Below are 24,604 nucleotides of genomic sequence, written 5' to 3' on the forward strand. Positions count from 1 at the left end.
TAAATGCTAGCTCTGAAGTACCATTAGATGTATGCCAGTGTACAAAGTGTGTTACATTGCATTATGTAAACTACTCTCAAGCAAGTATGCTTTCTTTCAAGGTATTACCATGGAACCCTCTTATTCAATTGGCTAATTGAAATAACCCCAATGACAATTTTCATACAAATTTCGATCAAAGAAGCTTTGCAATAAAAAAATCTGAGGAAAGGAAGCAAAGTTTTGTTGTGTACACGGTCAATTAGCAAAAGTGTGAACACACACAAAGCCATGCAAGCTGTGTAAAAAAAAAACTATAAAAAGCAAGCTCCACGGTTAGATGTCTAAGGTGGCGAAACTGACAGCCAAGGATAACCCCAAATATTGTTGCGTGGTCAGTTGCCACAACAAAACAACAGTACTAGAAGGCGAAAGAGAGAGAGAAAAAAAAAGACAGCAAAAGGGAAGACGGCAAGCACGGATCACTGCAGTTCGAAGGGTTAAGTAGGCTGACAGATTTTTGTTTGTATTCCTGCACTTTCAGTTTACATTTCCAGTCTTGAGGCCCTGGTGGTACAGTGAACTAGTCTAGCTCACTGTACCGGTGGCCATCAGCGCATTGTGGGAAGTGCGGAGGAAGTCACATGGTTTTTTCACAGTCATCGGGGGTTACTGGTAACCACGACCTCGCCACAGTGCCGAAGGCTGGGCCACCAAGGCCTTGTGTCACTGCATGGCCCAGCCAGTAGCTAATGATCAGCCGGCAGAGATGAACCAGACGACAGGGGAGCTAGCAGTGGAGCAGGTGGTGAAAGCAGGGAAAGCGGCAGAAGGAACGAGAGACATTGCTGCACTGGGAAGCAAGCTTTGTGGCGCTTTATTCAAGCTTGTTTGCTCTGCTCTCAGTCGATGCAATAAGGGTGCCGGGTGAAGACGACTTATACCCTTGTCACACAGGCACTTTTAATTGCGATTGAGTCGATTCGAATCGAACGCAATCCGGGTCGGGCGCTGCTAAACGGCCAGTTTCAATCGAGAGTGGGCTCGATCTTGCTCAAACTGAATCTTGGTTTCCCAAGCGCGATTGAGGTTTCCAAGCGCGATCGGACGAAAGCGATGATACCCTCGTCCCCACAGAGTAATGGCACAGAAGGTCACAACTTCAACTAACGCCACAAATCGTATCAAACAACTTGACTCAAACAAACGGGCGGTAGCTTTATATAGTTACGTACACCTACGACCACGCAAAGTTACCAGGCGCCAGCCGTGAAACACATTTTTGGCGCTTTCTGGCAAACGTGAGTGCAACCGGTGCAATTTTTCAATCGGGATTGAAACATGCCGTGTAGCAGTGCTGATGCATCAAGCGCGCCCGAAAAGTCAATCGCACCTCACTTCAATTCCGGCTGAGTCGACCCGGATTGCACTCAATACGGGTCGAGCACTGCTACATGGCCAGTTTCAATCGCGATCGCGCCCGATCCCACTCGAACTCAATCCTGGTTTCCCAAGAGGACAAAAGCGGTGATAACATCGTCCCCACTGAATAACTGCACAGAAGTTGACAACTTCAACTGACGCCACGAATTGTGTCAAACAACTTGACCCAAATAAGCGTGCGATAAAACTTATATAGTTACGTATACCTACGACCGAGCAAAGTTAACAGACGCCGGCCGCGAAATACAGTTTTAGCGCCATTTAGAGTACGTGAGTGCAACCGGTGCAGCTTCTCGATAGGGATTGAAATGTTCCGTGTAGCAGCGGCGGTGCGTCGAGCGTGCTCGAAAAGTCAATCGCGCTTCGCTTCAATCCGGATTGAAAGTGCCGGTGTGACAGGGATATGCTGCAGCGTCAGAGAAATACACGGCGCTTAGCATTAAAACGATGTTCAAGAAAATTGATCCCATTTGCTCATGTTACGCCATGGCTAGAGTGATCAGAAATGAACATACCAGAAACAGGGTGAATTTTGAGCGAGGCAAACGACAACCTTCTTTTAACGACGGGCGTTTATCACCAGTGGGCTCGGTAAAAGTCAGCTCCGTGTCGGGAATCTCGAACCCCGCTTCGGTAAGATGGGCATACAGTGGCGAATTCTGAAAAAGAACAGAAACACTTTACAGCGATCGGGCCAGCACTGGAACCTAACTTCATCGTACGCATTTCTCGGGCCAAGTTTCGGCAAATAATAGATCAAAAGGAAGATACAAGTACTAAGTTCAAGTCGCGCGCCCAGTCCCATCGAAAGGTTCTAAGGAGTTGTGTTTGCTACGATCGGAAGAATAAGATGTCTCACCGGGAGTATGACCCCGTCGTCATCCGACTCCATATCGTTCATCGTTTTGTGGGATCGGCACTCATGCTTCTTTTTTTCTAAATTTGGACTTGATCGCAAATCTGCGCTTCAAACGTAGCGAAACCTGAGAATCTCATGCTTGCCCACAAGCTTGCCCACAAAATCCGAGCCCGGTCCGCCGCGCCGCCGCTGCCGCCGCTTGACGTGGTGTCCGAAGCCGTAAATGTTCCAGAAAGTAAGATAAATCATGGAAATTAAAATAAATCTAATACATTTTAAGCGAATATTATTTATAATTGTGTGTTATTGTAGTTAATTTTATTTCACTGCTGTAATAAAGGGCGAACTCGTCGCCTTCAGGAAACTCCCATCAGGAAGAGCATCAATCTCAATCCACGTTTCTTTTTGTTTTCAACGAAGTTTCGCTGCAGTAAATGATCCGCAAAAAACGCAGTGCCTATTCTGTGGACCAGTCCACAGGATAGTGTTCAGCTTTATTCTGTGGACCAGTCCACAGGATAGTGTTCAGCTTTATTCTGTCGACCAGACCACAGATTAATGTTCAGCTTTATCCTGTGGACCATTTGAGGCGGCGCTTGGCGGTGCTGTTCGGCGCGGTCGTGTCGTGCAACATTTTTTTTTTTTTTAGATACTTATTTCAGTTTCGTAACTGCGCCGACTGTGCCTTCCCGGGTGGGCGCTCTGGTCGCGAGTTGGAGGGACTTTAGGCGGCTGCGTTGACGGCGTGCGCCGGTCCGCTGAGCTCTAAGTTGCGGTGTGTAGTTGCGTGTCTGCTCTACAAGTTTCTTCTTTTCGCTTGCGTTTGTCTTTACCCTTGTGCGAGAACTTTGCCTCTTCAGTGCATTCGGTTGTACGACCGCGGACGAAAACGTTTCGTGACTCCGTAAACACGCTGTTTTCTTTCATGTGCTGTCTTGGCGCCCCGACCTACCTCACAGCCGGCTGTACGAGCGGATAATAATAATAGGAATCTTTATTTACAGGAACAGTACATATAATTTCCCAGCCCACTTAAGCAGCTGATGCTTGTGAGATGGCTGAGCACATGCATTGTGCATGGGGCACATGCTTATGTCTTTTACAAAATGAACGAGGAGGAAATCTCTTGCTAAAAAGCTTTTAATAAAACCAAGCAGCCTAATGAAGAAAAACCGAAAAATTCTTAATGCTATCACCGTCGGCAGGCGCGCATGCGTGTTCTGCCCCTTTCGTTTACCGCCGGTGCAACTACACGGTGCCCCTATGCGGTTCGGCCACAGCTCCCATGCTCCAGTTACTTCTGTCGGCACCTACTTCTTTTTAGGGGCCGAGCCGCTTAGGGGCTGGGGCTGGTATCTCCCGTCGTCGTAATCGTCCTCATGTCACGGTGCTACAACACCCGGACACTCGTTTACGCCTCGCGCTAGAGCGCTTCGTAACGCGTAATTAATATGCAGTGCCCGGAGCTTACGTGGTTACCAATTTTAGAAGAATTGTCTTCTTTCGATGTGTATGCTAGTTTTTGACCACCAAAGTTCGGTGAGCGGGTTTTAAACCGACACTGATGTGTTTTAAACCAGCGTCGTAGTCATTCACGTGCCTGTTTGTTCTATGCAATAAAGAAAAAAAAAAGCATAGTAAAAAAAAGAAAAACACAGAGACTCTCCTTTACGCCTCGAGCTAGAACGCTTCGTGCTTCGAAGACAAGAGACTTTTACAGCAAAGCTGTATACCTCTATCCCCTCCCCCCCCCCCCCTCCCCTCCCCGACGGTTTCAACTCCGTTAATCAGAACAGCATTCCCCTTTACGCACAGCAAGCGATGCAGGTAGCGTAATGTCGTCGTCAGGCATTTAGTACGTACACAGCATAACAGAACACACGAAATCAACAAAGACTTCCGAAGCGGCGAGCCCTACGTTCCACACCACGACGACCACGATGCGGCGAAATGCGGCCGAGTTCACGTTCACAAAAATTAGGCGGGCAAAGAAACGTCTTCAACTCCGGATGACATGATGCCGTCCGTTTTAACGCTACAGGACGCTCAGTTTGTGCCGTATTTGTCTCACGCGAACTTTGTAATATGTAGTCGCAATGTTTATTATAGAACAACAAGCTTGGCGTGCCTTCAGTTGACTCCGGGGCAGGCTTGCTAAAAAAATGTTGCAGTACGTTCAAAATCGGCATCAAAAATATGTGTTACTAGGTTCATAGCCTAGGTTTTTTGTAAACCAGATCACAAACCTGTGGACAAACCACGCAGAAAACGCTAAGTTAAGTTGGCCGCACAACCGCGCGCTGAAGAAGCAAGGTTCTCGCACGCGAAAAGAAGAAACTTGTAGAGCAGACACGCATGCACTACACACCGCAACCACCGCAACTTAGAGCTCAGCGGACCGGCGCACACCGTCAACGCTGCCGCCGACACCGCGCAACACGCGACCGGAGCGCCCGCCCTGGAAGGCGCAGTTACGAAACTGAAATAAGTATCTAAAAAAAAAAAAAAATGTTGCACGACACGACTGCGCCGAACACAAGGAGTTTTATACAACCTCCTTGGCCGAACAGCACCGCCAAGCGCCGCCTCAAATGGTCCACAGGATAAAGCTGAACATTATTCTGTGGTCTGGTCCACAGAATAAAGCTGAACACTATCCTGTGGACTGGTCCACAGAATAAAGCTGAACACTATCCTGTGGACTGGTCCACAGAATAGGCACTACCTAAATGATCAGCTGGCGTCAGCGTAGGAGCCAAACGACATTCAGTGCAACGTGTTTCACGTGTGTTTGATCGATTGTTTACTGTCCTATTTGAGAGTCACTCCGGCACATTGCGACAGCTTGTTTCGCAGCCGATATCGCGCACAAGTCAGTCCTGCGCGCCCCGCAAGGACGTATCGTTACGTGGTAATGTAACGTAACTATTCGCGCGTCAACAAATCGTTGTGCGGCAGCTTTAAGCGCTCTTCTGTAGAGTGATCATGAACGTACAAGACGTCTTGAGCTGCAGTTTTTCGTCATGGTACCCCGTCTTCAAGAACGCAACCATTACAAGGTGAGCGAAGATGAACTCAAATCTTCCACCTGTAGCTTAGATTGCACATCAAGTAAAGAAGCTACAGAGAAATCGCTTTAGTTTGCTCCTGTCCTACAAATATAATGTTTCATCGCGTTGTTCAAGCGTTACAGTTTATAATTCGATGCCACGGTGCCATTTATTGATCTTCATATTTTCACATTGCTGGCCAAATCGTGTAGCGAGCGCCTCTTCTGTATCTTTCCAGTGTTTGCATCCCCCTGACAAGCGATTTCGTAAAATACCTCCTGTCCGACGGTGTTGTGCTTCCAGGAAAGTGAGTACTAACATCTGTCGCTAAATAGAACCGTTGTTCGTGCTTGTTTAATTTCATTAGACGTTAATAACATGTGCAGCCTCGAAAGCAGAAATTCAGTTTTGCGGCTATGACTTCGTTCGTTCAAGCAATACAATCACCTAAACACTTTGCTGGTGTGTTTTAACTTTGACTTACTAATGCCGCAAGGTGGCACACAGCCAATGAAAACATGTTTGTTCTAGCACTCTTGGGGCCCAAGTTGTAATGATTGCAGTGCAGAGAAAATCGTTCTTGTTCTTCATACAATATCGGTTCGATAGACGACACGATTCTTTATTTGTTTGTGTTCTTGATTTAACACCTTTTGTACCTGTGAGCGCTGGCAAAACGGACCTTGAAACTGTCTCTGCTGAAAATTGTTTTTCAGTGCACCTTCGTCTCAGAAGTATGACACAGATTCAGAAGATGAGGTGAGCAGCAAACTAGTTTTCTTCTATTTGGTGATTTCATCATGTATTGTGACAAGATGATGCAGAAGAGATTTGTGATTTTGGGCTGTGATCTTTTTTCTTATTCACCTAATCTCAGAACACATGAAACCACATCCAGTTTCTCGGATGATTCCTTCTGTCCATTCAAAACGCTTGCCAGGTGCTTAGGCACTTAAATGCTTAATCTTAATGACAGCAACTCCCCACACGTCTACACACGTTGCCTACGTCACATCTTGAAGCCAACATAACCGGATCACTTTCGCCCCCTCATCTCATTGTGAACAAAGCTCCCGTACGGGAGCTGAAACGTCTTTTTGATTCTTATAAACGTTCATGGTCGGTGTCAGATTTTTATCGTTGTCTTGCCCGGGCAGTGCGTGCTTTGTGTACGCTTATTACCATTTATCATCAAACATCAACGGGCTTATCAGTAATGACACGAGCAAGCATGAAGAAAGGTCACACATTGAAATCACATTGCCTTGATGCTGCTGCTCGCCAGTTAATGTTGGAAGCGACACCACGCTGAAGCTGCGGAAGCCACAGTTTCGGTGTGAAATGCTGACCAAATTTCATTTTCTTTCTTTCCTCTCTCATAATCATTTGGACACCAGAAGGGCAGACAAAATCGGAAATTTTTGCTCTGCACTAGAAGGGTATGGCAGTAAATTTCTTCCACGCTCTTCAAAGCCTTGAGGTTGAAAAAAGTTTTTGTAGATTTGAGAGCTTCATCAAAATTTGGGAACATCCATCTGAATTTGTAAATGAGTACCAAGGTGCAAGGCTGACAGGCAGCTTGCATTCGAAGAGTTTGGTATTGTGCGTCAGTGCAGCACAGCTTTTCTTGTCTGTGTTGTGCCCTGATACTCCGCATTGATTTCGATGCAGGCTGGGGAAGTTTTTCAGTCAGCACATTTTAGTGCTGGACACTCTTGATTTATCAGTATTAGTTAGTCCATGGGCGGTCTGAGGGCTCCATATGCGTGGGAAATTGAGTGCCAGACTGCATCCCAGACAGTCTGGGACTGTTAATTAAGGGGACCAATCATAAGGAGACCCATTTTTGACCCTTCCTTTGTTTTAATCTTGAACAGTCACATGAGTCGACATCATCTCTATTTGCATAAATCTTTTCATTGACAGTGTGTTGGTTTGAAACACCTTAGAAGAGTTGAGCTTGTGGGTTTGGGTGTGGCTGATCTCATACCTACCCATTAATTTTTCTCTTGTTGCCAGGTGGACTGGTCGGAGGCTGATGATGACTCTACGGAGGTAAACATTTTTTTTTTTATTGACACCTTGTGGAAAAAGCTTGCATTTCACAGATGAGTACTATCACCTTTCCTTTGTGATCATTATGTATGAGAAAAGTTGAAGAATGCTTTCTTATTTTCTATTGAAGAACAGAAAAAAATATTTAGGGTAGGTAACAGATTTCTGCAAACCTCTGCCTGAAGCTTAGTAAAACTCTAGCAACCCACCCCAAGCTTTTTCAGACTGTTTCGTCTGTTTTCTGTCTAGTGTTAGTTTAGTTCTATGTTACCAACATCAGAATGGGGAGAACTGTGGCACATGGACATTTATTAGAAATGCTCATTTTTAAGTTACTAGCCAAAGCGGCCCAGTGACATGGTTTCCAAAAGATTTTCTTTTGATAACATGTTCGTGACACATTCAGACAGTCAAAGGGCCCTTAAAAATTGTGCTTTATAATGTCTAATCCCAACTCATCAATCACCCATTGAATATATTTATGATTGCAACAAGCTCATTTTTCTGTTGTAAGCTCAATTCTCAAAAAATATTTTTTATTTAGTGAGTCCTCTAGCCCCAGAGTAGTTAATGAGGATGAGTTACTTTACAGATTAGTTTTCCAAGCATGATTTCGGCATCTCTAATTGAGTGCACATATTTCTCAATTACGGTTGTGGTGACGTAGGAAAATGCTGTTATTAGAATACTCTAAGATTCCCAATAAGAAAAGGCATCTATTGAGGGCTGCTAAAGACTTGGCTTCTGCACAAAAAATAGCATAAATACATTAAATTCATGCTTCGATATTCCAGCTGTCGTGCATGTTCAGATAAAAAATAAAGGCTGTAAAGTACCCAACTGCACAGCATTTCCATGATTGACCTTGTTAATTCGGATGCCCCACTGAATTAGCACTTTAATGAGTTCAATTCTTACTTCTCTTCTGTTTTCACACATGAGCCACCTGTTAATTTTCTTGCATTGCTGGTGTCTGACTTCCGCAAATATTGTTAGACCTCTATTTCCTCAATTTAGTGAACAAACAAATTCAGATTCCCCCACAGTGTCACATACGTTTAATGCTTTCTCAATTTTGTGAAGTTCCCAGTTTAACTAAATAATTTGCTGGTTCCTTTGACTTCGTTAAATTTTTGTTCAATTGTAGTATATAACCAGCACTAGCATAATAAAACCAACTTGGTTTACGGATCAGCCTGTGAAGACTAATGCTACATGGACAACAAAAATGTAACAACACAGATTTTGTTGTCGTGCAACATTGGTTTTTGGAGGCTGACCTTTAAAAGCAAGTCAACTATGAACCAAGTAGCTTATAGTGCCTATTCTCTTTATAAAATTCATTGGTGACCTAAAATTATGCAGCTTACCAGGGTCTTATAACTTACCAGGTAAGAAGGTAGTGAATTGGGTGAGTTAGAGTACATGGTCAGCACAGATGAAAACAGGACAAGAAAAGTATGGACAGCATGAGCGCTGACACGTTCAGTATTTTACTAGGCAAAGTACTGAACAGTACCAGAAAAACTCGGTGTGAACTGTTAACAATTGGCAGTTGAAACAGCACACAGGTAGCCACTTTTTCATGCCAAAATCTTAGGAAAGAAGGTTTGCTGCTAATGCTGCTTTTGAAGGGAGGAATAGGAACATAGAATATGATTACAGCTGATAGGCGTGTATCTTATGTAATGCCCTCGGGCCTTTAGGGATGCAATAATGAAATGAAGTCTCCCTTGTGCAGATTCCGTGCTTCCCCGAGCTGGAGGATGCGGTGGCCGGTGCCATCAAGCGTCTGGGTGGCCGGGTGTTCCCCAAGCTCAACTGGAGCAGCCCCAAGGACGCCACCTGGATCGCCACCAACAACAGCCCCTGCTGCACCTGCTTCGCCGACATCTGCCTGCTGCTCAAGAGCTCAGACTTCGTCACCCACGACCTCACGCAGCCGTGAGTGCATATCGTCACGCATCTGGAAGGTGGCACGGGAGGGCGGTAGAAATTGCCCTTGAGGTGGATACTTGGGAGATAGGATGACCGTGGGGGAGTTGACTGCTTCAATAGCTGTCCTTTAGTACAAGGACTTGTCAAGCACATGGAAGAGGGGGAAAAAAAGGGCACATTTTCAAAACATGGTTTTCATCGCTGTCTGCTTCTGTGGGCAGTAATGAAAAGAAAAGCTTGTTTTGCTGCTTATCTTAAATTTTCCTGAAACCTATAAAATGGAGTAATTTTATTTCAAGAAAGAGGTTACCTATTAGGGCTTCTTGTCTATTACAAGACTTGTTTTTTACCGTAGTATTGCGCAGAATCTCAAAAGAGGGGGAAAGGAGAGTCAAAATTTTTTAATATAGGTATACATAGTGGTTGCATTGCTTACTGTGATCCATCATCTCTGTGTAAGCTTTCTTTCATCTGTGAATTGCATATACTTAAATTGTGAGAAGGTTTTGTTTTCAGCTATAAATTAAAGAAGGGAAAAATGATGCAGGTTAGCACAAAGACAAGGTGAGGCAGTGCTCACAGTACAAGCTTAATGGTGAAGATGGTCGTTTGTGTTCTCAGTAGCAAAGACCCCTAACGTGATGTCTTGTCCAACCAGATTCAAAGCCTGCGTTGACCGGGACAAAGAAACGGGCACCAGCGAGCTGCTTCAGTACGAACTTGTCCTGAGGAAATGGGTAGAGATCGACCCCAGCACCGAATTTCGATGCTTCGTGAAAGACTCTGTTTTGATAGGCAAGTCCTACTCTGGATTTTATTGTTCTCACACTGTGGCTTTCTTGTAGTAACTGTTTAAGATTGTGTACGCAATCGGTTCATTGAGTTACTATGGCAACCATGTTCAGTGTCCATCACTGAAACCTAAAGAACTCCAACTTGTACAGCAAATAATTATTTTGTTAAAGAATAACACTGAGGAAGCTCTAGTCCTAACAAAATCTGGAACCACCAACTGCAGCATACTGCAACTTTGTGTTGTCATGAATATGAAATCTTAGAAAATGTTGATCAGAAAACAAGCACGAAATACATAAAAGTAAAGGAGGTAATGGGTCGACTTCAAAGGCGATGGCATCGGCTGTCTCCACCGAATAACTTTGGAAAGCTTACTGGGAAGGAAATTTTTTGGTTACCGCATCTTAAATGAGTGGTTGAGCACACACCAACATTGCAGCGCTATTAGGGACTGCTATAGATGTTGTAGTGAACATGAGCACACAAAGAAAAAGCACTTCTCTGATTCTTATGGTGATGCTTTACTGGTAGTACGGGTGACAAGCTATTGCTAGTTCACTCAAATTCTTCGTTCTCATATAAGCTTGCTTGATCTTTTGCAGCGCACAAAACAATAGCACAAAAAGGAGGTGAAATGATGCAGTGCCATGTCTTTTATTCTTGTATTTTCGTTTTGTGTGCTGATACAGATAAATGCAGAGCAGTTTGTAATCCTACTGTGGCTTATTTGTTCGAGTGCACAACACAAAAGGTTTTCTGTGTTTTCTGCCAAGCCAGGCTGAATGCTGGGGTGAAAATTTGCTAAACTTCAGACTGGAAGTTTTTGTTCCTTGTACACGAAGGCATTTCCCACATCTTGTGTAAATATACTGTGTGCCTGTCTTAAGTGCTCCTTTTTTTACTTATTCAAGCACATCTATTTGACATGCAGTTGCAGACTTTTGTAATGTGTGACTAGTGGGATACTGCTAGACAACAATTTTTGTGTAACTAAACTTTACCGGAACGTGTCATTCACATTCTTGAATTTTTCTGCCATTAGGAATTTCTCAGCGGGACTACACCCACTATTACTACCACATCGAGGAGCAGGAGAGCAACATCATCCAAGACATAACATCATTTTTTCACGAGAGAATCAAATCGAAATTTGCTTCTACCTCATGTGAGTGTTTTGCAGCTCTGAACCACATTGAGTGCTCCTGCTACATTCATTGTGTGATCATCACTTGGCAGTTTTCGTAAGGTACAAGTGGGTGCAAATCGTGTGTGCTGTTAAGCCTGTTCTACATGGTGCGAATTTCGCCTGCGAATTCACAGCTGCAGTGCCGCTCGTGCGGCAAAACAATAGATTCTCATTCCTGTGGAAAGTTGCCAAGTGTTTGGAACAGTCGAACTTCTCCTGTGAACACCGCTTGGCATTTGGCAATTTGTCGCAGCAGCGAAGATAGGAAAGTAGATCATCTTGCTTCACGAAGGGAACTGCAGGTGCAAATTTGCAGGGGAAATTCGCACCATATATAACAGGGTGAAAGAGAGAAGTCTTGGGTGCATCCCCTGCTGTGTCATGAACTGAGAGCTGTGTCTTGTTAGTGCAATGCTTGCATGGTCACCAGATTGCTGTCACAGTTGTGATTACTTAATAGATGCGGAATGCTGAATTGTAACAGCTTTCACTTTACAATTCAGTGTACTTATGAGTTAGAGTAATGAAGACAATTGTACCTTCATCCTGTCAGGCAAACGGGCAGTCCTTTGATGTCACAGCTCCCTTGCTAAGTCGTATTATGGTGCAGTAAGTGGTTAATCTGACGTCAGTCCCCTTTAAACACTTATTTCCTCAGTGATTGCAGCAACGTTTTCCCTGCAAACAAAAGTAGTGAAGTATTGGCTGCCCAACCTTTTTAATAAAGCAAGGTTTCCTTTTCTAAGTGAGTGCTTGAGTATCTGTTTGCATTTTAAGTTATTCTTAGAATATTGTATCATTTACTTCAATATTTAAAAGTTTAGGATATTCCCACACTCACCTCTTGACCCTTCTCATGTGTGCCAGCCCCCCTTCCCTTACTTTCTACTCTTATGCCCAGCACAAAGTGTTGTTTAACTTACTCTTCCTTTAACCTTTACAGATGTATTTGATGTATATAGGAAGAAAAAGGTAAGAAACTTGGTTGCCAAGCTTGCCAAGGTCTTAACCATTGCATGCATGGATACCATCCTTATTGCTGGCCACTAAACAAAGGGACAAGAAGAGAGCAAAGTGGGTCAGAGAACAAACACGTGTTAAGGACATATTAGTAGAACTTACGAAGAAGAAATGGGTGTGGGCAGGGCATGTAATGGGAAGGCAAGGTAACCGCTGGGCATTAAAGGTAACAGAGTGGATCCCTAGAGAAGGCAAGCGTGGCAGGGGGCTGCAGAAAGTTAGATGGGCAGATGAGATCAAGAAGTTTGCGGGGATAATTTGGTTGCGGTTAGCGCAGGACCAGGATAATTGGAGAATAATGGGAGAGGCCTTTGCCCTGCAGTGGGCGTAGATAGGCTGATGATGATCATGATGATGAAACAAAGGTTGCCAACCAAAGAAAACGTTGTGAACGAAAGAGATGCTTCTTCTACCTCGCTGGAATCCTGTTCTTGTGGTAACGGGGGGGGGGGGGGTACCTTTGTCTTTGCATCAATAACCTTTACTTAATCACTAATGAATCCTCCAAAACAGACAGGTTTATGTCAAACTTTGGGCGATTGTCCAATGAATTTGTTTTGCAATGTGGGAACTTTTTTTTTACTGTGACAATGTTGATGATGTGGATAAAAAAAGCTGTGCAAATGGTTTTTCTTAAAGTTATGTTATTGACTCTTTATTGTTGTGCATTATACTGATAAAATGTAAAACCCCTGAATGCAAGCTGCTGCTTACTGTTTTCAGATCACCATGGTGGTGATGTGCTGTGGGCTAGAAAAGTTGATTTAATAAGAGTAGGCTGTGCTGCTTGTGCTAGTTACCAACATCTAATGCAACACTTACTAAAGCCAAAGCCATGCAATCGTTAATACCCCATCAAGTGCTGGTGTTCTAAGTGTTGGTTACACTTTGAAGTTTCAACATCTAAGTGTAATCTTTGAAGTCTGATCAGTATTCATCAATAGCCTGTATTCAGTAGCGAGGCACGCATGTAGGCAACCACGTGAGTGCGCCGTCACGGGTTACGTTGGGCTCCGCAGGATGGCGGTACTTGTCTGTGCTAAGCGCATGATTTGGGTTGGATGTTCCAAGCTCTAGCCTGCCAAACGTAAAGTAATGCCTCGACTCCAATGTGAGTGCGATTAATAACAACTCTTTTGACACCAGTGTTGAGAATCGGGTTGAAATGGAGCAGACGACGCACGCTGGTGTTATTTTTTTCTTCGGCGTGTGGCCGCAATGGCCAGTAGTATTAACTCTATGGCAGTGGCACAAGCCGCGCCATGTCTGTGGCACTTCGGCCATGTCCGTGGCCATTTCAGTGTTGCCAAGCGAAGAAATTGACAGCTAAACTTTTCAGTGAATACCACCTACAGCAGTAACCAAAAAAGATTTGACTCTTATTCTTACCTGTCTCGTTAGATAAGATTGGCCTACACATTGAAGAAAGATGGTAAAGTGTGGCCAGAGTCCTGTTAATTTTTTAAGTGTGAGGTGACGAGTGACTTGTTTGAGAACTTCTATTTGAATTGCTAATTGATCTGCAAGCTCATTTGAATTGCTGTTAGTTGCCCTGAATTCTCATTACTGTTACTGGATTTGTGTGACTTCTAAAATAGTACCAAGTTTGAGAGATTCAGATCATGCTGAGCGACTATACTCAGGTACAACTTAAGGATGGCAACGGAAGTTGCCTGGAACAGAAGTTGCCTCTGTGCTTCATCATCGCAGCCAGATGTTACTCCATGCGGTGCAAGTAAGGCGTTACTGGAAATACTTTGAACATGGCACGAGCTATTTCCACGACTTTTTGGACTTTATATGCTTATAAACTACCGCAGCGATGACAAACAACCTACGTGAGAAAAGGCAGATGATATCATGCATTCATAGCAATCTCCTTTCAAAATGCGTGCGCCTATTGATATCTGGGTCCGTCGCTTCAGCGGAGTGATACTGTACGTGAGCCATTGCCGTTCTTAATTTGTTCCCGAGTATAGCAACCAACCTTTTCAGCAGCTTTGTGCTCGTGTCCTAGTTTATGTCACCACAAACCACGTTCTTGTCAATGTGTTGACAGTGCAATCCAGTTTAAAAGATGTGAATTCCTTTCTGCTTGCTAAACATTCTTTTTTAAACTGGCAACATGGCTATAATTATCTGCTGCTAGAAATGAGAATTGGCAAAATTTTATTCCAACACATAGCCGGTGAACGATTTTTCAGTAATGCCCTTTGCTATGAAGCATCAAAAAAGCTGTTTTGATAATGGTTCGCTTCAGTTGGCGTAATGTCATTCACTGCAGGATGTTGTGAAGCTTCTTGACTTCAACCCCTTTGGTGCGCACACCGACTCCTTGCTGTTCGAGTGGGAAGAACTTGAAAACTTGAAGCTAGATGGACCCTCAAAAGTAAGTCCAATTCTTTTGTCTCGATCTTGCCAGATGTGTGTAAATTGAAATGCTTGAAGGTCAGCAGAGCACCAGGCTTCTTTTCTCAATGAGCTAATGCACATAAACGCTGTTCACTTTGGATGTCTGCGTCTTCCTTCACTTTATCCACCTCCACATAAAAACACATCCCCACCCATTTCTCCCCTTCCATGGCACTGAAAATGAGGTTCTGTGTTGTTCTTACCATGATGCAAGTTTTGCAAGTACAGTAAAAGGTCGTTATAACAAAATGGGATACAGCGATTTTATGGATATAACGAAGCAACCAACCGTAATTCCACTAAAAATTTCCATAGACTCCCATGTATTTAAGACCTCGCTTTAATGAAGTTAAAATTTCCTCGCAATGGGTATAACAAACTGCTTTTTTTCCACAATGAGCATTTACGGACCATTTTGGTACCCGTCAGGTCAATGTCTTCAGAGCACGATGGACTACGCCGGATGTGGCCATTCAAAACTCGCGCATGTTAAGGGTCACCAACTCTAGCTTGCTAAAATGGCTGCAAGTGCCTAGCAACACGCGTGACGGTGCGCATCTCTCGGCCTCCTGGTAGGGTGCCTGGATGTTCCTCCAGCCACTCTACCGGGAAGCGGCAGGCCTGCTGCACTGTTTCTTTGGCGCTCTCGGTAACAGTAAGGACGAACTCGAAATCGTGGCTACAGCTGAAAAATCCATCATTAGCCTGAAGAAGACGCAGCAAATATCTGAAAGACTTCTTGTCTGCGAAGTGACCAGCCAGCTTGTGTGCTGTCAAATGATCATGATGAGCTGTTTGGCATTAATAAAGTAGCAATTCTTTGCTGTAACTTTTTTTTTTTTTTTGAGGGATGTTGTGAGTTTTGGTGGTGAGTACATCCTCTCTTGCATGTAAATAGTCGGTAGAAATGGACATTTTACTGTACAGTGAAACATTGTAAGTTGTTCGTACATGCATGTTCCAGCCGTTGTCTGGTTTATAACGTCAGCATTTCGAGCCCTGTTACAACGGGAACAGGGTGGCCAGCAGCCGGTGACAATTTTGTGTGTTATCCTTCTGTGCTGTGCAGATGCAGTTGCCAATATTTCGGTACATGAGGGAAAACCGGGGTGTGCAGCCAAGCCCGTACCGCCACTACGCCTTGCCCCGAGACGTGGTAGACCTGTGTGCGGGCGAAGATGCGCACAAGCTTATTGACCTCATGAACTTGGTAAGAACCACCTGTGCAGTTGGCCAGTTGTAAGGCATCAGGATTTTTCTTGTTTGTCTGTTTGTTTTTTCCCTGTCTGAAAGTTGTGCTTCTACACACTGAGTGTTGAACTGAAATTCCAGAGTTGATTCTTCTTCGGGAGAAAATGGTAGGAACACAGAAAGTGATGATGGGTGATTTATACAGACACGAAGGCACACTCGCCCCTTTTCAGTTGTGCCCTTACCAGTGTCAAGAAGAGCAAATGACGTCCCATTGTTGTCTAAAGGTGGGGGGAGGGGGGGGGGGGCGTGTTTGTGTTGCCTACTTTACCAAACTGGGAGCCCTCGAGAGAAGAGGGACATAACGATCCTACTTCTCTTGGGGGATTGTCGCCGTTCTATATGACCACCTCTCAGGATCCTGCTTCTGCTCTTCCTTCTGATCCTGGTCCCTGACGAGTTGGGGGAATGACCTGTCAGTGCTGTTATGAGAAGCGGGATTGGCAGAAAAGGAGGTGGTGATAATGGCCCATTATAATGTACCACGTATGGATTCAGTTCTGCATACATCATGATGGATCGTCATCATCAGGACTCTTTGGTAATAGAAACTAAATGATGAGGGGGTCGTGATTCTTCTGTTTCTAAGAGGGTTACTGACGTGGAAGAGGAGAGAGGAGCGAAAGTAGGATCCTGCTTCTCGTGTGAGATGGAAATGAACGGGTATGGCACAGCATTGTGCGTCTCAAGGAGAGGTATGGTGATGCTTGTTCTTATTCCACTGGGTAGCATGTAACTGTCCGTTTTGAGGATAGAGCATTGGTCCAGACCCTGTTCCCAAAGTGTGGTGCAATGGCATGTTGTTCTGCTCTGCCTACTCGTCTGCCCCCCTGCCTGCTCCTCTGTAACATTAGAAGCGGTTAGAGATGGAGTTTGTGTGTGTACGTCCTCTGTTCATTGCAAGCGTAATCGTCATCATCAACAGCCAATTTGTGTCCACTTGCAGGACGAAAGCGTCTCCCAGAAACTTTCAACCACTCCTGTCAGAGGTTTTCATAGTCCATTCTTTGCCCCCAAATTTTCATACTTCGTCTTTCCTTTGGATTTTTGGTGACCATGTTCCCTTATGAACCTAGCAGGCATCATATTCTGTAGTTAGAACTGTGGCTGCTGAACTATGGTTAAGCGCATTCATTCATCGTAAGTTTAACAAAATTTGGGGTAACGCCTCTTTGAAAGGCATTTTAAGAAAATATAATTTGATGACTAGTGGCAGATTACACACTGCTCAGACTACACTGCTCAGACTACACTGCTTATTCTGCTGGATGACATCACTTCCCCGTGAGAGGAGAGAGGGGCCATAATTGCGTTGCTTGAGGGAACACGGTCTGCAATTCTGCCCTACTGTATGTTCTACCAACCAAGCAGACCAGTATCATCTAGAATGTGGTGTGCGTGGGGATTATTTCATGTATTGGTATTTCCTGCCCTCCCTCATTGCTCCTGTGCATAGTACAATTACTTGACTAGACCATTCTGGGGGAAATCGTCAAGGTGGAGCAAGTTTCTGTCCTCCACAAACGCAGTGGTACGGCCACAAAGGAAAGCTAACAGCTTTCTCAGAAACTTTGCAGTTGAAAAAAATTCATCCCAGATTAATTTTTCTTCAAATGAGAAGTTCCTGAAAAAGCCGCTAGCTTCCCTTTATAGCTGTACAACTTCATTTCTGGTGGATGTCAAGCTTTGTCTTGCATCTTTTGTCTTGCTTACCTTCAGTAGGACACACTAATCCATGGCCCTGACAAATTCATGGCTGAAAACTACTGGCACAAGTAGTAAGAAAGGCTTTTCAATTACCAATTACTCACTATATTTAACTCCATCTCCCACTAAGCATTGCAACGCAACGCTAATAGTAGAATCAGAAAAAGGAGCTCACAGAAACCTCAAGGAACTATCGAGCGTTAAGGGCACTTAGCTTCCAATTAGTGGCTTCTAGCTGACACTCTCACTAATTTAAAAAAGAAATAAAAGACAAAAGCGGTGGTCAGATTGTGTGTTGATTGTTGGGGTGCACCTCTCTCTGCACACAGGCAGCATCACTGACTATGTGCCGAGGCTCAGTGGCCACTATAATCCTGGACATACATCGTATCCTGGTTTATTTATTAGAGCATGCTCATTCATCCGTAGCCATCAATTGTTGATGTAAGAGGCAAACAACAGGGACTACAATGGAACTTTGTCTCATTGGTACCGTGATTTGATGTTGGAAAGGTCGCTTTGCTCTATAGCAGTAACGGAATCATCACCAACACAGCACCCACCATTATTACCGTCACCATGTGCTGCTCAAATCGCTAGCGGCGCGTGGGTTCAGCACGCAAGCTAAAAGCGCAGACCACTTGCTATTGCTGCTGCCGTCTTCAGCTAGGCTTCCATATGGCAAATAAATGCAGGAGGCCTCAGCATAGTTCACAGCTCATTCCTACAGGCTGCAGTGTCAAGTTTGGCACACATCCTGGTGATGGGGCCCGCTCATCCTGGAGTTCTGGCCACGCTATCGCAAAGGGCAGGCAGTTTATTAACCTTTGAGAGCATCTTCTGGCTCATCCTCGTCACCATCCAGCCTCTTCAGGTTCCCGAAGACACCACCAGTTGAGCTCCTCTATGTCATTTCCATTCTGCTGCCAAGCTGTAGAGTCTACTATGTCATTCGCACAGTTGTGCTTGTGCACTGCGGCTTCGAGATGACCTGCATCCGAATGCAGGGTGCACCCTTTGGCCATTAGCCAGGCTTTTTCAACACCCTTGCCAAGCACGTTGGCCATGCTTCGGTTTTAAGTGCAGAGCACTTTAGGGGCTTGCTTTGTCATCGTAGCTCGCTGTAACGCTCGCTGTGAAGCGACTGCCAGAATCAGGTGGTGCAGTGAGGTAACGGACCCAAGTAGGGCATGCCGTAACTTTGTAGGGCGTCCTGCAGAGGCTTCGAAAGCCAAGTGGTTTAAATAGTCATAACCGTTCGAAACTTGTGAACCGCTGGTGCTTGTCATAGATCTCCCCGTTGTTTAGCGCGAAGAAAACTGCAGGTACATTGGAAGCAAACTGCAGGTACATTGTAGGCAGCATATATGTAATTACCGTATTTTCCGGTGTATAAGTCGCGGTTTTTTTCTGAAATTTTCGTTGGTGCGTCTCATCCACCGGTGCGACTTATCTATGGAATAAATTGGGTTCATGGCGGCCGCGCGTGGCCAGCGCACGTTGAGACGCAGCTCTATGGTGTAAATCAATCCCGAGTCCACCGGTACGGCATTTCTCATAGCCCATATGTCGCTTCGGTACATTGCACCAAAGAATTTGCAGCTTTTTCTAGTCAAAAAGAATGATAATGGCCTGCGACAACCACGCCCCACTTTAGGCCATGCGCAGTAACTACAGTTCAGAATAAATTCAAAGTAACATTAAACTAAGTTGCAAAAACAAAATGCAGCTTATAAATTACTACAGAGATTTACTCTGAAGGAGGTAAAAGGTAAACGTGCTGCTAATTTTTGAAATGACAGCTTGCTGATAAGTTTCGATTTTCGGGTCGCTTCTGTCACGTCACTTCCGTCCGCCATGACACCTTTATTGCGGTGATTTACGACAGCACGCAAGAAGTGTGCGACCTTTGAAGAGGTGGCCAAATGGGTCTCCGACTCTTGGGACTCCATTTCTACAAAATCAGTTGTAGCCAGGTTCATAAAGGCCGGAGTGATGCGGTACGCGAGTGGTGACGATGTTGGCAAAGAAGACATCAGTGAGTCAGAGGACAACAGCGATGCGCCGGGGGAACTCCCACCTGAAGTTGCTGAATTATTTGTTAGCGAGTCTGAGGGAAAAGACTTCGATGGTTTTGCCTAAAAGCCGTCCGTAAGTACATGCCATCTGTGTGTATCCATAAACCATTTTTGAGTAGTTAGTTATGTCCAGACTTTGGATGTATGCGCGTTTCTTGCTCTGCTTACAGGGTGATGCGTTAATAGGCGGCGGCCGCCACAACCATGTACTTTCGCTGCACTTTCTAACGATCTGATTCACTATGAGTTTACCTAATTAACAAGTGTGTCTTATATACCGGTGCGTCTTATACAACGGTGCGACTTATATAAGTTTTTTTTTAGAAAAACTGTCATTTTGAAGGGGGTGCGACTTATACAAAGGTGCGACTTATAGACCGGAAAATACGGTAACCGGCAGCACCGGCGTTCATTTAGTTTGGGGCGCTCGTTGGGTTGGTTTTTGGGTGGGATACATAGTAAGCGATAAAAAGTGGCAGTGCAATGCCAGCACGTGCGGGAGAAAAAAAGGCAAGCACAAAAAGAACAGAACTCCCACTGGCGCTTTTTCAGGCAGGGGGTGCGGGAGCACTGCGGAGGCGGGATATTTGAATTGCATTTGGTGGTAGCAGTGAGCGGATAACGGCGCTACAACCCATTATAGCGAATCACTGCTCTGCACTTCCGACAGCTTTCACGTTGAGTGGAACGGCTTTAATTTTGCGTTCATCTTTGATCCCACCAACTGTTTCGCACTGTTTTACAAGCTCTAGCAACATCATCATCAGAGATTTCAAAGCTAGCACAAGCAGAGACGCCAACACATAGGAGCTTTACCACTTGCTGTGCTGCCTGCCGTACTTTGTCTAGTATTTCGTGCTGCACTGCATAACGGTATTGGCGTTTCCACAACACCTCTTCTGTGGCTGATTACCCAGCCTTGGCCATCAGAGAGGCTAGACACACTGGACGCTGTTTCGACGTCAACCTAGACTGTGCTGTTGTGACGTACCCTTCTATGGACGCAGACTGTCCTCAGACTCATGTATGACTTCAAATGCACATTGGTAGAAGTTTGTGCATAGCTGTTCCTATGGCAGCGTGACTTGTGCATAGTTTCCTGGGCGTTCATTTCCCACATTTTCTTGTTTCAACGTCGATACTTCTGCTGTTTTCCTTGACTCTCGGCGGTCGTTCTCCGAGGAAAAAATCCTGGGCCGCTGGCCTTCACCATCATCTACGCACAAGGTCACAAAAACGCTCCTGTGCTTCCTAAAAACAACAAACTTGCACAGAAGACTGTAGCACAAAAGACTAAAGACTCTAGGGGCTCGCTGAACTCTTTTGTCTATAGTGTCCTAGCGCTGGGCACACATCTCTATGCTCTGTCCTTACCTTTCCCCTTCTTTTTCTATTTTACTTTTTTTCCCCTTGGTCCCCTTTCCCATAGCCTGTTTAACATTCCTGCCTTTCTCTTACCTTTTTTCCCTCCTTCCTTCCTTTTCCTTTTTTTTTCCATCATGTACAGCATTTTTTGTCGTGCTAACAGGAGGGAGCCCTATAGCGGCAATAGAATCGTGACCTGTATAGGGTCAGCCACAAGTCGGTTGGTCACTCACCATCACTAGTTCCGCCATCGGCCGCACTTGAAATCTTGGATAAATGTGGAAGGCTGCAGCCCAGTACATAACAAATTCCTATCAGTGAGACATTCCCACCCAAGTCCACTAAATTTAAGCTGCACTTGGTTGAGTTCTCAGATTTGGGCTGTTTGTTTCTTATCTTGGAGAGAGATAAGAGGGTGGAGTGACCAGGAGTTGGAGCCTGTAAACTGGGAACCCACTTGGCTGGGTGAACGGCTGTCGGTTTTGTGGCATCGGTGAAGCACGTCAAGGTTGGTGATTAACTAGACAGTTGTTTTGTGGTTTAGCAGTGTCCTCGTTAAAGTCCTCGACAGTGGTGACTAGTGTATTGCGATCTCAATTGTGGCCAGAAACGGTAAAGAGAACAGAAACGAAGTATCGGAAGCGCAGCAAAAGACGAGGGACAGAAACACAGAAGACGACACACAGAGCGCTCTGTGTGTCGTCTTCTGTGTTTCTGTCTCTCGTCTTGTGCTGCGCTTCAGCACTTCGCTATGTACCAACTCACCCAAACCAGTACTCTGCAGAACAGGAACGTTTCTACGTTTCTTTCGCCTTGTACGTACTTTGTTCACCTACTACTTCTTCAGTCTTCTTAAGGCTGTTCTTCTCTAACACAAGTGTAATAGCGTCGTTTTTACCCTGGGAAACAGCATGAAATAACAGGGACACAAAAAAGAAGTGAACAGAGCGAGGTCATTTGTCTTTTCTCTGCGCCGCTCTTCACAAGCAATCCCATCTTCTATTTCTTCATCTGCAGCCTCGTGTTGTTGCTGTCTTTCTTCCCTAGCACGAGTACGGCTCTTCAGAAGTGCACACAATAGGTGGCCTCCACACATTGCTATACCACACACACAACACTTGATGATGTTTGACTTTTATGAGCAGAGCACTTTAGGGGCTTGCCTTGTCATCGTAGCTCGTTTGCTGGACCCAAGTAGAGCGACACGGTGTTCCGTCGTCACGGCGTAACCCGGAGGCTTCGAAAGCCAACCAGTTTATGTACCTAGTCCTAAGCATTAGAAACTCTTGAACCGCTGGCGCTTGTCCTACATCTCCCCGTTGTTTAGTGCAAAGAAAACTGCAAGTACATTTGAGGCAAAGTATACGTAATTAACTGGGAGCGCCCGCATTCATTTAGTTACGAACGCTCGTTGGGTTGGTTTTTACGATAGTAAGAAATAAAAAGTGGCGGTGCATCGCAGGCACGTTCAAGAGGAAAAGCAAGCACGAAAAGAGCAGAACTCCCGCTGGAGCAGTTTCATGCAGAGGGCACGCAAGCACTGCGAAGGCGGGAAATTTGAAATGCATTGGGTGGTAGCAGTGTGCGGATAACGGCGCTAAAGCCCATTATGGCGAATCACTGCTCTGCACTTCCAACAGCTTTCACATTGAGTGGAACGGCTTTAATTTTTTCCTCTTCAGTTTCTTGTTATTGTTCTACACCTCTTTCCATCATTCCCCCTTATTCTTCTTCTCCAGTTTCTTGTTGCTTTATGCTTCTTTCCATTGTTCTCTGTGACAGATAGTTGCGTCATCCATCATTCTTGACAGCCTGCTGCACAGGCACATTTCATGCTTTTTTTTTTTTTTTTTCAAGTATTTTTCGGTGTTTGCAGTGGGCATTGTTCCCTTGTCAGTTCCCCCGGGTGTTTGTTTCATAAGTGGGTATAAGCCGGTATGACATTTTGTGTCGCATTTTTTGTCGGTGTGCAGACACGATTGTGCCATTGGGGAGTAAAGAAAAACAGCTTCGCTGCAAAAGTTTCTTTGGGGCACTAACTGACTACTACAATGGTGGCCCAATCACATTTTAAGTTCACGGAAGGAGATGTGTTTTGAAGGTGGACACATCTATCATCTCAAAGTGGCAGATATTGGTAGCCAGAAGCTGAAGAAATGTCATTGTGGTAGGTCCCTTGTAAATATATGAGGAAGTTATAGTAACACTGCAAGACAAATAAACATGGAGGTAAATACGGGTACCTCTACAGATCAACAACTTCTCAATGTATCTTCAGTGGGAGCACTGTCAAAAAACACAGCATGTTTGCATTGGTGTGAGATGATTGCCAAGTTGTGGTCTTAGGCTGCGGAGAAGCACTCGTGGAACGGGTGTTGTGTTCCGGAAACATTGGTGCCAATTTGGAGAACTGTTGTTCCTGAGGGTAAATTTGAAGTTGCTGTGCACGCGTTCTATGCTACACATAAGACTGAGGAAGTCAGCGCGTTGCTCACCCCTACTGTTTATAGGTCCTCCTTGAACCTACAGATTTAGTAATGAGAGACCGCAGGACGTTTCCGCAGCGTAGGTTCAATGAGAAAGGAACAGTAGAAAAGCTAGATGATGATGGTTGCCTGCTCCCCGAGGCAAGGCGTCTTCTTCTTCTCACTTCTGTTGCACGGGAGATCCGCTGATGATGATATTCAACAACAGAAACTTCAAGACTTGAGTTCTTCCATCACTGAACAAGAGGGCACTTGTCTTTTCGTCACTTCGAGCTAAGATATGCACGTTGCTTTCAATTTTTGCATTGATTTCCAGATTTAAAATACAAAATACATTATGTTTCAGGCATTTCTGCAAAAGTAAACCACTCTGTTGCACATTATGATTAAAATTGCCAGACAAGACGAGTAATGCATTGCATTATTCATTGCTGCTAAAATGATGGTTGGCCAGATTTGAGGGGAAACCCCCAAGGTAGAGGAAGTGTCTTTGAAGGAAATTTTCCTTCACTGTTAAAATGAGTGTGCTTACAGTAAGGATGTGTTAAGAAAAGCTTTTTTCCCTCTTGTGTAAATAGCTTCAATGCATGTAAAGCACTATATTTTAGTGGTTATTTTGCACAATGCTTCCTGCCTTACACCTCTTAAAAATGGGTAATAAAGGGGCATATTTTTACTGCATTACACGAAGCTTTCTTTTTTTTCTTTGCGTTGCTGAAATGGCCGCTTGTTTGTGTGCTCACTCAGAAATTGTAATCATTATTACAGAAACGAGGCGAAGACTCAACTGACGAAGACGACTGCAACCAGGAAGAAAGTTGACAACAATGTCATAATTGCTATGCAACCGAGTCTATAGAGAGACTCACATCTACTTTTTTTTTCTTTTTAACAGCTGCACCCGAACACTTCTGCATGCCAGAAGACATACTATTGCATTAAAAAAAGCTCACGAATACAATAAATTATGGCCGAAATTA

General features: G+C 44.7%; 2 protein-coding genes across 2 annotated transcripts in view; one reads left to right on the forward strand and one right to left on the reverse strand.

Moving 5' to 3' along the window:
- Positions 1 to 2,476, reverse strand: part of LOC144153868 (vezatin-like) — a 28,489-nt gene extending 26,013 nt beyond the window's left edge. The window contains exons 1-2 of the mRNA XM_077685598.1: positions 2,282 to 2,476; positions 1,938 to 2,081 (exon numbers count right to left, since the gene is read on the reverse strand). Of these exons, the coding sequence (XP_077541724.1) occupies positions 1,938 to 2,081; positions 2,282 to 2,323 (186 nt within the window). The 5' untranslated portion in view covers positions 2,324 to 2,476. The remainder of the gene's footprint in view (positions 1 to 1,937; positions 2,082 to 2,281) is intronic.
- A 2,530-nt stretch (positions 2,477 to 5,006) lies between these two features.
- On the forward strand, positions 5,007 to 24,604 carry LOC144153012 (translation initiation factor eIF2 assembly protein-like). The gene is made up of 11 exons (XM_077684635.1): positions 5,007 to 5,340; positions 5,570 to 5,638; positions 6,048 to 6,090; positions 7,351 to 7,386; positions 9,128 to 9,330; positions 9,983 to 10,119; positions 11,162 to 11,284; positions 12,249 to 12,277; positions 14,610 to 14,714; positions 15,807 to 15,947; positions 24,393 to 24,604. The coding sequence occupies exons 1-11, from the start codon at positions 5,267 to 5,269 to the stop codon at positions 24,444 to 24,446; spliced, it is 1,014 nt and encodes a 337-aa protein (XP_077540761.1). The 5' UTR covers positions 5,007 to 5,266; the 3' UTR covers positions 24,447 to 24,604.

The sequence above is a fragment of the Haemaphysalis longicornis genome, unplaced genomic scaffold, assembly GCF_048455015.1.
Source record: "Haemaphysalis longicornis isolate Haplotype H1 unplaced genomic scaffold, Haemaphysalis longicornis Haplotype H1 scaffold_9, whole genome shotgun sequence".
Taxonomy (NCBI): domain Eukaryota; kingdom Metazoa; phylum Arthropoda; class Arachnida; order Ixodida; family Ixodidae; genus Haemaphysalis; species Haemaphysalis longicornis.

Excerpts from the sequence above, each read along its gene's own strand:
- LOC144153012 (XM_077684635.1), top strand. The coding sequence starts at position 5,267 with ATGAACGTACAAGACGTCTTGAGCTGCAGTTTTTCGTCATGGTACCCC. Across the intron at positions 6,091-7,350 it reads ACACAGATTCAGAAGATGAG|GTGGACTGGTCGGAGGCTGA; the intron begins GTGAGCAGCAAA and ends TCTTGTTGCCAG. Across the intron at positions 11,285-12,248 it reads GAAATTTGCTTCTACCTCAT|ATGTATTTGATGTATATAGG; the intron begins GTGAGTGTTTTG and ends TAACCTTTACAG.